At 35.7% G+C, this 14825-nt stretch overlaps 1 protein-coding gene across 4 annotated transcripts in view; it reads right to left on the bottom strand.

Moving 5' to 3' along the window:
* Positions 1-14825, bottom strand: part of crhr1 (corticotropin releasing hormone receptor 1) — a 165774-nt gene that overhangs the window by 139510 nt on the left and 11439 nt on the right. Inside the window, exon 1 of one of the 4 annotated variants that reach the window (XM_058769344.1) lies at positions 6816-7010. The exons of the other annotated variants lie outside the window; for them this stretch is intronic. Coding sequence (XP_058625327.1) covers positions 6816-6839 — 24 coding nt within the window. The 5' untranslated portion in view covers positions 6840-7010. Of the gene's footprint in view, positions 1-6815; positions 7011-14825 lie in introns of those variants that run through there. 4 annotated transcript variants of the gene reach the window in all.

Genomic DNA, 14825 nt, shown 5'->3' with positions numbered 1-14825 from the left:
ATAAATAAATAAATAGCTATGTATGCACTCAAACACATTTTCGCTCCCATTAAAATACATACAGTATATCCATTTATAAGTAATTTTTCCAAAGAAAACCAAAAAAAATATTTACAGTATAAATAAATAAAAATAAGATTACAGAGATTCAGTGATCATTACCTGGAAAGCTTCCACCTTTTACAATGGTTAAAAACTAGAAGTATACACAGATTTGGATATATATATATATATATATATATATCAGTGTTTCACCTACCATTATTTTAGGGGGGCGGCCCGCCACCGCAACGGCACCCCCCGCCCCCCTTGAAAGTCAAGTTAATCTTATTTTCTCTATAGCGCCAGACCACAAAAAAAGTCATTCAATGTTACCTTCCCTATATAACAGGTCTATACCTTGTTCTTTTATTAAACAAACTAAATAGCCTTATGTTATTTATCTTATTTACACGACGGCATGTCATTTTTGTCTCTACGTTACATGGTCGCGCTCTCTGTATCGCGCGCACAGCGGAGTTCCGCCCCGGTTCGCGCGCGCACACACACACACACAGAAGTGAGCACACTCTCACTCCTATTTGTAAATATTAAGCCACAAAACGACTATTTAAATATGACTTCTGCCTGTCTCTGTGCTAATGTATGGCGCAGACGCGCGGGTTTGTTCACTACTCATACAGAAGCGCACGTGACGCGATATTAACTTCTGTCGTCTCACTAAATGAGGACATAAATACATGAACAACATCTCCAGAACTGCTCTGAGAGTCACTTCGTGAGCATTTGACCGTTTCATTTGAGAAAAACTATCCTCATCATATACACACAGAAATGTAAAGGTATTCACGGCAACCCGTCAAAATAAAAGTTCGGTTTCACTTGAAGACATTGGGCAGAACATAGACTACTACTATTAAAACCTTATCTTTAAGGAATAATCATACAATGTCTTCAATGTTATTATCAATATTAGATCCCCTTTATTTTCCAAAAAAATAAGACTTGTTTAATTTTTATTCATTAAAATATAAATTAAATGAATGTTTTTATGTCGGAAAAACGGACCCCCCACCACGGTCGCATAGGGGAAACACTGTGTGTATATATATATATATATATATATATATATATATATATATATATATATATATAACAGAGTTCAACAGCTGCCAGATATATTAAGAACCGTTCACAACATGTATCATGTTGTGATTTATAGTATTGTGTACAGATACATGCAGTCACAGACTGACACAGACAATCTTAATTTGCCTCTCAATCTTAATTTGCCTCATAGACACAATTAACCAGGGATCCTTTTTTAAGGATCTTAAAATACAGTCTAGCATTTACCAACAGTAACATTCAACAGAATAAAGTGGATTTACATGGCAATTTAAGCTCATGTGAATTGTGGTCCATTTCTCTTTTATCCATTTTTTATTTTTTTTTTTTATCCAATAGGTCTGACTGTTGAGGTGTCTGTCAGCGCATCGTCTCAATGTGACTTCAGACTTTTACAATTCAACACACTGCCATTCACCTGCTCCTGACTGTCTTAGTGCCAAGCCACAGACCACACCATGACCATATGGCCCGGTATGAGATGCCAAAGCAGAAGAGAGAGAACACAAGAAAGTAGTGAAAAAAAATATACTGGAATCAAATAATTTTCATGACGTGTGTTTACATTAACAATTTTTAGACGTCTACATTCATTTGACATTGTAGGTGGAATGCTGTACAATACCCACAGGCTGCCCACAGTCCATTCAGTGTCATACTTGCACACAAAACTAGAAAGCATTTTCTCAGTGTGGAAAACTGTTTGGTTGACTTTACACAACCTTGATACAGTTTTGAAGATGAATCAATCACTGTAAGTTACTAATAACAATGTTACTTTATATTCATAAGCAGAAGTGTCAAAAAGAATAAACAAACAGAATAAAAAGTATTATTAAAAATATCCATTTTATTCCAGGTCCCATAATGGTTTTGTGCAACTAACAGACTGAAATTTAAGTCCTCATTCATTGATAATAATAATTAAATCCTATATTACTGAAATCAGTGAGTTGTACTTGAGAACTGGATCAACCATGAATGATTCGCTCAAACCAGTTTTAGTGAACTAGATCAAGTTATTTATTGAAACGGTCCGACTCAAAATAATAAATAGTTCAGAAATCATACATTCATGATTCTTTGATATAAAAGTAACTTTTTTTCAATTTAGTATGTCCTTGCTCAATCAAATAATTTTAATTTCTTTCTTTCAAAAAACAAATAAATGAATAAAATCTTACTGACCCCAAAACTTTTGAACAGTGATGTATATTGCTACTTTTCTTAGTTGATGTCAATATATAATTTCCAAATGTGGTCTGTTCCTCACACGAAGCTATCATATGGCAACAGAGGACTTGGAAAATAGCTCACATGACATTTCCATGACACATTTATGGTGCTTTTGTGTAATTTTGAAGCTTGACAGGAGAATGAATTGAGTATAAACACCTCTCAGCACAGATGTGCTTGCGCCTGCGGTGAATCATGAAGTGATTCTCCAGAGCACATGAGTCAAACAAGGCTTAACTCACGCACAATGCTAAGACAGCATCCCTAACAACTGCTGATTTCATTTGTAAGGATTTTTAAAATCATTTTTAATTGCTGTTACAAGAAACAACACTATATTAAATTCAATCAAAACTCATTAGAAACACTGGTAGGGATTAATCACAAGTCTCTTAACTTCGATAAAGATATTTCTTTACCATCCTTACCTAATACTAAGCTCATGATTCACGGACCCTAGAGATAAAGAGACAAAAGCATTCACGCTAAAGGGCTTGGAGGCAGATAGACAGACCCCTTATTAGAGCAATTCCTAGCAAAAAGTGAACACAGAGTGATTGCGCCTAACAACCATATGCTCTTCTAGTCAGGCTCAGTGCTTTTCCTCACAAGGATGCCCTGGGATGATATTTTGCTTGCAATGAAACGTCAACATCGCTAGTTAACGAAATGCGTCATCACTACTTAGAGACATGCAATCCCCTACACTTAAAATGCTCGGCCCATCCTTTCCGTCTACTGTTCTGAAACCAGTGAGTGACTCATGGGTGTTAATTTGGAAAGGGTGCAAGAAAACAACTCTCCCCATCTATCTTGGGCTGGCTTAAACGGTCAGGAAGATGGACGGGGGTGGGTGTCACTTTTTTTTCGCACAGTGATGATGATGCATCTTCATCTGCCCACAGAAAGCACGCTCCTGTCTCTTCATCTGCTTTAATGACTGGTCTGGTTGGCGAGGATGACTCATATGCACATGCCGTCGTGTATGTGTGATTAGCTCGTATGCGTTTGATTAGTTGTGCGTAATTAGCATGCAGAAGCTTTGTCGTGGGCGACAATAAACAGTGCATGTGTGCGAGCATGCAATTTGGTTTTTAACCTCTGCCGCTTGTCGATTGATTGGCTGCCTGATTGAGCGCCTCCAGCACTACGGTCCTTTGCTATGTGATTGGTGGAGGGAGAGAGTGTAGCTCGGTTTAATTAAATTGACATTAATTAATGAGCTCTGCGACCCAAAACCATGAAGATCATAAATTACTTGCAGGGCAAAAATAAGCGCCGTGACGATGACCTCAGTTTTTTGGTGCTTTTAAGTCTGTCAGTGCCAATAATCATTAGTGTTTTGGGATTGTTTTATTAAAATGTATTGTTTGAAACACTAAAGAGACTTAAAGTGTCGGCGCCCTGTGTCTTGTGTTTTTCTGATGGTTTTTAAATGCTAATAGACATACAGGGGGTAGATAAAATAATGTGAACAGCTGGAAAATAGGCAATATTTATTTATTTATTTATTTATCTATCATTTACCCACTCTCAAGTTGTTCCAAAGCTGTATGAATTTTTTTTTTCTGTTATTTTGAAGAATGTTCAAAATGAACAGGTCACAGTAGCCATTGACTTCAATAGTATTGAAAATGCGGAAGTGCAGCGGAGAGAGCAAAACAAATCACTGGTCACACATTTTTAGTACAAAACAAGGATTTGTAAGAGAAATGTTGGAGGATTTCGATATAAGCCAAGAGGAGACTGTTTTTTCTTTGCTGTAAACAAAACTTGGTTCTCAGAAAAGTAGCATATTCTAGCATAACACCAGAACTTATGCTACACCTATGTCCTACTGTACGTCATCTGCTCGAATGCCACTCTTTGTCTTTTGTTTTTTTTTTCTTTTCACTGTTACCTCCACAAATTATATTAACCCCTATAATAATGGGTGTTCACATTATTTTGTCCATTGTACTTTGCCTTTTCCCCATATATGTTCAAACCCTCAGGTGCTTTTTAATACATTCTTATGTTTCTTGATTACAAGCAGTACACTCTTAAAAATAAAGTGCTTTAATGGTTCTTCACAGCCATAGAAGAACCATTTTTGGTTCTGCAAAGAACCATTCAGTCAAAGGTTCTTTAAAGAACCATCTCTTTCTTACCTTTTTATAATCTTCTTTCGCGACAAAGAACCTTTTGTGAAACAGAAAGGTTCTTCAGATGTTAAAGGTTCTTTAGGGAACCATTTATAGACAAAAAGGTTCTTCTATGGCATCGTGAAGCACCTTTATTTTTAAGAGTTTAAGCAGAACTTTGAAATATACTCTTCGGTCAGCTGAACAATCACTGAAGCTGTTTATAAAATAAAAACAGAAGGTAATAATTGGCCCTGATGATATGAAGTATTAATCATAGCACTACATTAAAGAGTCATTTTGATTCTGTGAATGGGTGCTAGAAGCTCAGCTTGTCAGGTGGATTCACAACTAATTCATGCCTGGCTGGTAATGGATATAGCAAATTATGAATCTAGCAACGAGCCCCATCATCACGGGACCAGACTGATGGCAGATGAAAGAGAACTTCATTATACCCGACTAACACTGCAGGAACTCTGTTGATGTTCATTTTGGAAACTATTCATTGAATAGCATGGCAGTGATCAGTGTTTCCTACAGGATTTAATCTTGGCATTTATATTTGGGAGGGATGGTATCTATGCCCTCCCATTTCCCGCAAACCAACTGAACCTAACACCAAACTAAAACTGAACCAAGACCATTTTATCAACAGTGTTTTTCCCCCCAGAAAGACAAGCAGAACAGAATTTTCAAAATTCCATGACATTCCACGTTATACTGTAAATTCCATTTTTTATGATGGGATTCTGCAATTAAGCCTATTTTTGCATGTCTGCTTCACGGAAATCACAGTAGGGAATAATAGTAGGGATATTTCAGTGACACTATCTGCATGTTACATGGATACACCAATAGGTGGCAACAAAGAATTTTAAAAACACTGATCCATTCAGGAACATAAGTGGTTTGAATATACTTCCCTACTAAATAGTAGGCAAAAAAAAGTGTGTGAAAGAGTATTATGCCGACACAGTACCTACTCAGAGAGTATGTGACTTGGATGCAGCCATACAGTAGCCTTTATGAATGAGTCATTGAATCATTTAGTCATCAGATTCATTCAAAAACACTGGTTCATTCATGAAAGTCTTTATAAGTGACTCATTATTACATTAATCCAAATCACTCGACAAGATTACACAGTGTCACTTAAACAGTCAATAAAATTAGCATTTTTTAAAAATGTTTATTCTCAATATTTTTTTATTTTTTTCACAGCACCCAGTCTTTCTGTTTAGCCTACAATTCATAAGCTCATGACTGATTCTGTTGTGGCACGGGAGATTTGGTAGCAGCGCAGGATGCAGTAAACAGATTTGCATGTCAGAATACTTTTGGGCTATATTTGGACAGCTAATATCTGTGTACGATTTCTCAGCTCTGCTCGCATGAGGTCGAGATGATGGTGGGCTTGATTTGAGTCATCATGCGCTGTGGCAGATTCCCCGCAACATCACACCCAAACTCATCCAGCTTAATGAACGATCATTGAATGATAAGAAATTAAGCAGCTGGAACATTAAGCAGATTAACAGATCAAAGACATCGTGCTCTAGAAACATGACTGGCTTCAACACAGACACCAGTGCATGTTGGGAATCCACATAAATGACCATAAATATGACCACTGATTTTAAAAGGCTATTAGATGCTTAAAAAATGTGAAAAGAGGCAAGAAGTACCAGTTTGGCTCCAAAACTAACTGTGTTTTATATCAGTCTCAGTGCTGAAATATCTAAGCTTTTTTTCTTTCTTTCTACTTTCAAACTTAATAGACTAGTCTATCAAGAACTGAATGAGAATATATTGATGCTTATGAAAGCAAGACAAAAATAGCCTTTTCTCCCCAGTGTGTCTGGGTTTCTACTCTCTGGCATCAATATTATATTGGGGCAGCTGAGCTTAGGGCAGCAAGGGTAAGTTTATGTGTGCACATGCATTTGTGTGGACTAATGCACATGCATGCAAGCATATAGTTCATTAATTATGCAGTCTTCGGTCATTTCTGACCGGAGAATTTTACATTTTGAATTTTTAAAAATTGTAGCTTCACCAGAATGGTACGAAACTCGGTGACTTTTATGGCACTTGGTATGTGAACACACAGAAAAAAAAAGAAGATTTTTGTGTGTACAATCTACAAATCCCCAACAATGCAGAAAAACATTGCACAGCAATGAAGGGGTGAAACTCTAAAACATCTACAGTGCAAAATCAACACATCCACTCATACACACGCACACACACACACACTTGTACACACACACTTAATAGTTCTATAAACAGTTAAATGAGCAAATACAATAATATTAGGTCACTTACATTTTTGGCGGAACCACAGCGCATCTCAAAGCAACCATCCGATTCATTGCTGAATGATTCAGTGTTTTGAACGAATCGGTTGAGTCAAAGTTCCATTAGCTCATGCATAAACATCTGATGAATCTGCCGTTTGAACGAATCATTTGAATGAACGACTCAATGACTCACTCATTAAACGCTCACTACTGGCACCTACTGGCGTTTTAATTTCGTTGAAAAGTATAATTTCCACCATCATTTCTTGTTTGTATATTCAATTTTTGTTTTTGTTTTTTTAAAGAATCTCATAGTTTAATGTAGTTGTATTTTTCAGTGTAAATTATTTAATCTGATAACGTATAATAACAATCACATTATTATAATTGAATTTCTAGATCAAATGTAAGCATTTGAAATGAAAGTTAATGAGATTAGTGGGAAAATGCCCTCTATAAAGGTAAAAAAAAAAAAAAAACATGCAGATTTATAGCCTATGTCACAGCTGATAGAAAACCGATGAGAATATTGCATTACAATAAATCATATTTGCAAAAAAACAAAATACACACACACACACATACACACACACACAATATATATATATATATATTTCCATTGTCCTCATTTGTAAGTCACTTTGGATAAAAATGTCTGCCAAATTGTTAAATTACTAAATGTAAATATATATATATATATGCTCGATAGCACATAACATATCCTAATTTAACCCCTGTATATATATATATATATATATATATATATATATATATATATATGTGCTCGATACCATAGAGCCCCCCCACATAACAAATCCCAATTTAACCCCTGGCTATAACCATATAGCCAAAATGAGTTGAGTGAATTAAGAGGTTGAAATCAGATCAGACCCTGAAGGATTAGGCTCTGATAAAGCATTCCTCTTCATTGTTGTTACATTTTTATAGTTTCTGTGTTCAGGGTTGACTGTAGTAATAATAATGCAAAAACCTATATAATAATAATAATGCAAAAAAATATATAAACCTTGACAAAAAGTAGTCTTTGAGAATGCCTAAATATACATTTATATCCACAACCTAATAAAAGTAAACAATTATGTCTAAAAACAACTAGGGAATTCACAAGACTCTCTATAGAGTCCTATACAGGCAACTAGTGGTTACACCATGAAATTACATGTTTTTTCTTTCTTTGCTCATATCAGGAGGCCTGCTGAAATACATGTCGTCTGGAGGGGAGCATATGTTGCTCTAAAACCATTATATACCTTTCAGCATTCATAGTGCCTTCCAAAACATGCAAGCTGCCCATACCGTATGCACTTATGCACCCTCATACCATCAGAGATACTGGCTTTTGAACTGAACGCTGATAACACGCTGGAAGTTCTCCCTCCTCTTTAGCCCAGAGGACATGGCGTCCGTGATTTCCAACAAGAATGTCAAATTTGGACTCGTCTGACCATAGAACACTTTTCCACTTTGAAACAGTCCATTTTAAATGAGCCTTGGCCCACAGGACATGACGGCGCTTCTGGACCATGTTCACATATGGCTTTCTTTTTGCATGATAGAGCTTTAGTTGGCATCTGCAGATGGCACGGCGGACTGTGTTTACCGACAGTGGTTTCTGGAAGTATTCCTGGGCTCATTTAGTAATGTCAATGACAGAATAATGCCGATGAGTGATGCAGTGACGTCTGAGAGCCCGAAGACCACGGGCATCCAACAAAGGTCTTCGGCCTTGTCTATACGCACAGATATTTCTCCAGTTTCTCTGAATCTTTTGATGATGTTATGCACTGTAGATGAGCCTTTGCAATTTGATGTCGAGGAACATTGTTTTTAAAGTATTCCACAATCTTTTTACGCAATTTTTCACTGATTGGAGAGCCTCTGCCCATATTTACTTCTGAGAGACTCTGCCTCTCTAAGACATCCCTTTTATAGCTAATTATGTTACAGACCTGATGTCAATTAACTTAATTAGTCGCTAGATATTCTCCCAGCTGAATCTTTTCAAAATGTCTTGCTTTTTTCAGCCCTTTTTTGCCCCCGTCCCAACTTTTTTGAGACCTGTAGCAGGCATCAAATTTGAAATGAGCTCATTTAGTGGATAAAAGTGTAAAATTTCTCATTTTAAACATTTGTTATGTTCTCTATGTTCTATTGTGAATAAAATATCGGCTCATGTGATTTGAAAGTCCTTTAGTTTTCATTTTATTCAAATTTAAAAAACGTCCCAACATTTCTGGAATTCGGGTTGTAATAATACAATGTTAGCAAATTTAGTAAATTTAAAGCTAACATTACATTAAATTTGAAACTGTACAGATAAAAACTTTTACATTCTTAAGAAACACAAAATTCCGTGCCTGTCTCTCAGTGTTTCCTATGACCTCACAGATGTGTCTTATTCCATAGTATCATGTCTGGTTTAATAGACAATTTTTTTTCCAATCTAGATGAGTGCATTTACAGCTCCACTGGAGAGACATTTCCGTGAAGTGCATTAATCATTTAACCTTTAATAGAAAAAAAATAAATAAATAAATGATAAAATAAGGAACTGAAAGATTGTACTCTCCTGATTGCGACATACTCTGAGACTGTAAATTGGTTACCCGTGGAAAGCGGGGGAAAAAATGTCATAAGTCCGTCTAGCAGAAGCAGGAGGGCCAATTTCCTCTTCATCTACTTTCATCTCCTCAGATGAGGTCCTATTGAAAGCTAAAACTACCAAAAATTCACTCTATTCCAAATTAGGGCAGTTTGAAGGTAAGATCTGGAGTCTGCAACGACTCTACTTGTACCTGAGGTAGTTTAGCATTATGTTTGAACATGTTACTAAAGCTGTCACTGTATATATAGACACATAACATAATTAAATGTGCTGTAGGCAGTATCTACCGCACATAAAATATTCCTACTACCAGACAGATATTATTGAAATCTCTGTCCTCAGACATCACACATGTCTGTGACAGCCTTAGGCTCTGTAAACACCAAAAAAAAAAAAGAGCTAAGGGAGTGTCTCACACTGTTTTATCCAATCAGACAATCTGAAAAGCTATCTGGAAGTGAATTATTTTGGCTTGTTTCAAGGTGACTTCGGACTGGCTGGCAAGAAGAAAGAGTGTGATATTGAAGTTAGAAAAAAAAATCACTTACGGAACCTTTCAAGAACTACTTCACCTAAAAAGAAAAATTCTCTTATTTGTCACTCTCAATCTGTGTCATTGTCTTTCTTTCTAAACGGTGAGCTGTTAAACTTCAAAAAAGACAAATGCATCATCATAAAAGTAGTCTTTATGACTTGTCTCTCACAATTAATCATGTCACAACAAAGTTAAATATGTGCATATTCAAATCACTCTAATGCAATTCGAGAGCTACAGCAGAGAAAACGTTTTTCAGTAAATAATGTCTGTAGAGCTATTCTCTATAGTTTCTTACAGTGCATTAGTAACTTTCGGTTTTGCTTTAATGCCTCTTTTGATAGCACATGGTTTGCTGTTCATTTTCAATCCCACCCACAATTTCCTTAAGTGGCTGAAATAAAGCAAGCACAGGTATAGTGTAAAGTGAGCAAATGGTGACAATTTACATTTTGGGGTGAATGAACCCTTTAATATAAGAATGATTGCTGTTATAGTACCACTACAAGCCTCGCAGAAGCAATAATTTCAGGATGAGAGCTTTATGTTCCTTCTCAGGCACACAATTATTTTTTGTATGTGTGTTATGTGGTCCATTTACAGTGAGAGTCTGGGAACAACAAGAGAATGTTTTTAGTTGTCACATGTCTTTCTGGCAGCAGTAGTCAGCTTCAGGCAGAGTCCCTGTGGGCTATTTATCTGTGAATGCAGGAGGACTGAAGGATGCTTAGAGACTATGCTTAGACACTAACCTCTCCTAAAATCAGTTCAGTAAGGTCCCACAGCATTTCTGCCTGGACTCAGATGGTTTGTCTCATATAATTCTGCTTGTGTATAATTTATGGCTTTGCACAATGATGATAAATAAGACATTTTAACATAAGATTTGTATTATTTACTTATGCAGTGTTTCAATAAATGATTATCCTTGCTGTCTAGACTGTCTTATTCACAATTTGTTTTCATTCAGAAAACAGGTTTTTGTTGGAAAGTCAAAAGTACTGGTAAAAGTACTATAATAAGAAAATATATAAAATAAAATTATGTATTTTGCAGAATCTGTACTGTACTGAGTGTTATCTAATGTAAATATAAGTTACTAAATAATTTAGCAATATCACACTTGCATTGATTCTTATATTCAGTACAATAATAATACAATAATAAATTCATTTTTACCTACAATAGCATTCATAAGTTTGGGGTCAGTATATGTGTTTTTTTTTTTTTTTTTTTTTTTATGTTTTTGAAAAATTTGACATTTATGATCACCAATTTATTTGATCAAAATACAGTAAACTGTAATATTGTGAAATATTATTAGAATTTAAAATAAGCATTTCCTATTTTAGTATATTTAAAGAAGCAATTTATTCCTGAAATGCAAAGCTTAAGTTTCAGAATCATTACTCCATTCTTCAGTGTCACATGATCCTCCAGAAATCATTCTAATATGCTGATCTGCTGCTCAAGAAATATTATAACATAGTGTTTTCAAAAACATTCATTATTTTAAGTACCAGTGCTGTTTTTTATTATCACTGGGTGAAAAATAAAAAACAAATATGGGGAAAACTAAACTTAACAGCCAGCTGCATAAATAGTTTTAAGTGTAACATCAGCAGAAACAGTTTAATTGCCTAAAAGAGGTAACTAGCAAACAAGGAGTTAGCGATTAACATTTACAGCTTATCGCTGTCTTGAGTTACAATTCTGAGAAGGCCAACAATGAGACAAAATTATAACTCCCATTAAATTGTCACATTCAAGGTCAAAGAGAGTGTTGAAAGTGTTAAACACATCTGTGGTTTAAGCACCATTCTAATGAAAACCAAATTTGTAACCTCAGGGGTTCAAACACAAGAGACTCTGCCAGAGAAGCAACTTCATGCTTGCAAACCACAAGAAGTTTAGAAATCTGACATTCTTCTGAGAGTTTCTGCCATTAAACATAGTTTAAAAAAATAAATAAATAAAGCAGACTTTATTAACTCAAGAACAAACAGAAATGATGATGTCTGGTTCTGCCATAAAGTTCAAGACAGCTCAGTGAACTCTGATTAAAATTGACTCCGAACGGCCAAGATCTATGGAGTGAGAGATGAGATTCTATATTCGTTTTGCCTTTTCTTCTCTCTGCATGACACAAACTATATATTAAGAGCTGAAGAGAAAGAGCAAAACTAGTCTAGCCGAGTAAAAAACAGAAATGCACGTGTATAGCTATTTGTGATGACAGTGATGAATGGCTTAGGTACCTTCAAAACAACACATAAGTTCTAGGGCCTTGAAACACTTCAAATGCCTGCGCCCTCCCAAATGCTGAAACGTTCGAGGAAGGGAATTGCAAAATACAGTGAGCGACTCCAAGAGGATCGGAGAGCATGCTGTGAATCCATCTGGTTCATGTGAGCGCTCCCGCTGATTGCTTTTGCAGGCGGAATGCAATAGGAACCGAATCTTCTAATATGTAGGTCAGCTTGTTGCAAAGTCCTCAAACTGATCCGTGGAATCACCGCCGCCTCTTAGTTGTGGGAGAAACTGATAGTAAGCCCTGAAAATTGAATCCTACCCCTTTCTGCACTCAAACATTCTCCCTGGCTCAATGCAGGCCTGTGGGGTTGGGCTGAGAGGAGGAAGCGATCCTCACAGGTGGTCAGGGTTAGATTAGCTCCTCTGCGATCACACGGCTCAGTCGCTCTGTGAGAAAATTATCCTCCCCCTCAAATCCATAGTTAAGACACACTCCACCCGTGATGCTGTTGAACGGTCGCCCAGTCACAACGCATCATGGATGCCATGGAAACTGAGATGACAGGGGGAGGGGTTTGCCATAGATGATCACTGAAACCTGCGCTCATCAATTAAAGAAATACTTTCACTTTCACAACTGAGCCTGAAACCGTTTCACCTTTTCAAAAAATGTACACAGCTTAACTTTCATTAAATGTTAACTGATAAATTCTCAAGATCAAATTAAATATGGCATGAAGTTTTAGTTTCTATTAATTTTATATGAGGCAATTTTTGCAACACTGTTAACAAAATGTGGGATATGTGTTTTAAATATGTTTGAGCCATAAATTTGGTCTAAATACTGTTTAAAAGCCAAATTTATGTGAGTTTATCATCCTCTACTAATATAAATCAGACAATATTTTATTTTTAAAGGCTTTTTTTTTTCTTTATAAAGTTTAAAAGTATTGTTTTATATTAATTTTTAGTTTTAAAAATGTTGGTTTATAATTACTGATAAACATTTACTTCCAAAAAATCTAAATAAATAAATAAAATAAAATATCAAAATGAAATAAAATAAAATAATAATGAACTAAACTGAATAAAAATTAAAAAAAATCCTCTACTAATAAAATCCAAATAAAATCCTGATAACTAAATCGTCCAATAAATTAAAGAAAAACATTTTAATGACTGAAATGAATGAACGAGTTTGACAATTGTAGTCAATATTATGCCATGAGAAATAAACGCACAAAAAATAATACAAAATCAATAACTAAATATAGGCAACCCTCTATAACGCATTAGTGGAAAGAACATTTCTGTTCCTGTAATTTAAAGATTTTTTTTCTTATAATTAAAAATAAATGGCTGACTTTGACAACTACTGTCAACATTATGTTATGATAATCTTTCTTTAATGCTTTTAAAAAACATACAAATATAGAAATAAACACACACACCAAATAAGCAGAAGTTCTTCCTGTAAACAAAAAAAAAAATATATATATATATATATATATTATGACAACTGAAAATGAATGGTTAAAAATGAATGGCTTCCTTTAATATGTGTATATTTAATACGTGTATTTCACTTGTGCAAAATGTCTTCTGTTTTTGCATTTGCTTGTGTCCAGTCTGTTTGTTTAAGATGTGTCTGCTGTTCTTTATCTGTATGAAGGAGCCTGTTTATGGCCATAATAGTATTTACACAGGCTGCCCTCTATTACCCTATTGTTTATTTACCCCATAATAATCTGTGTGTGTGCGTGTATGTTTACTCAGGAGGCAGTCCTTCCAAAGGACATGGGTGCTATGCAAGTTCATGTGTATCCGTGTGTGTGTGTGTGTGTGTGTGTGTGCGTACTGTGAATCTATGCTAGAGTGCATGGACAAATACGTAAAGTCATTTTCTGTGTGTGCTTCCAGACTTGGGATACTTCACGCTCATGTGGGATGCAGATGAATGAGTAACCATGTGTGGCATTTGGACAGAGTGTACGGAGTGTGTTATAGTTCATATTTGTGTATGAGCGCATGGATGTCTACAGATACTAGTTGGAGACTAATCGTGACAGTAGCGTAAAATCACTCCAGTCAGTGTGTGAACTGCTCTAACATGACAGCTGGTCTGAGCATGACAAGCAAGCAAGAGTGCAGAAATGCCTTTCACATCAACTTGCCAAGCTTCCATAAGGGAAATCATGCTTGATTTTGCCTAAAACTAGTCTCAGATCAGAGACTTCTAACTTCAGCCCAAAGACATGGTATGAAAACACACAGCATCTATAGTATTCATTACAAATTTCTCCTCCTCTATATTTAGAACAAATGGAGCAATGTTTTTTTATGACTGACATGTGCCTAATCCAGATACTAACCTCAACCTAACCTGACCTCAATCTCGTTTCAAAAATAAACCCAACCAAATCCTCAACTAAACCCCAGTCTAACCCAATGCCTCGGAATTCAACTGAGTTAGCAAAGGCTTCTGCAAGGATTCAGAAGACGTTCTGCAGAAGTTTTCACTTCCTACAACATTTTTAAAAGTTTATTTTATGGGGTTTTATTACAATAGGACAGTAGAGAGATGACAGGAAAGCATTGGGTGAAGAGAGGGGAGCGAGATT

The sequence above is a fragment of the Onychostoma macrolepis genome, chromosome 03, assembly GCF_012432095.1.
Source record: "Onychostoma macrolepis isolate SWU-2019 chromosome 03, ASM1243209v1, whole genome shotgun sequence".
Classification (NCBI taxonomy): domain Eukaryota; kingdom Metazoa; phylum Chordata; class Actinopteri; order Cypriniformes; family Cyprinidae; genus Onychostoma; species Onychostoma macrolepis.
This window is presented reverse-complemented; position numbering and strand designations above follow the sequence as displayed.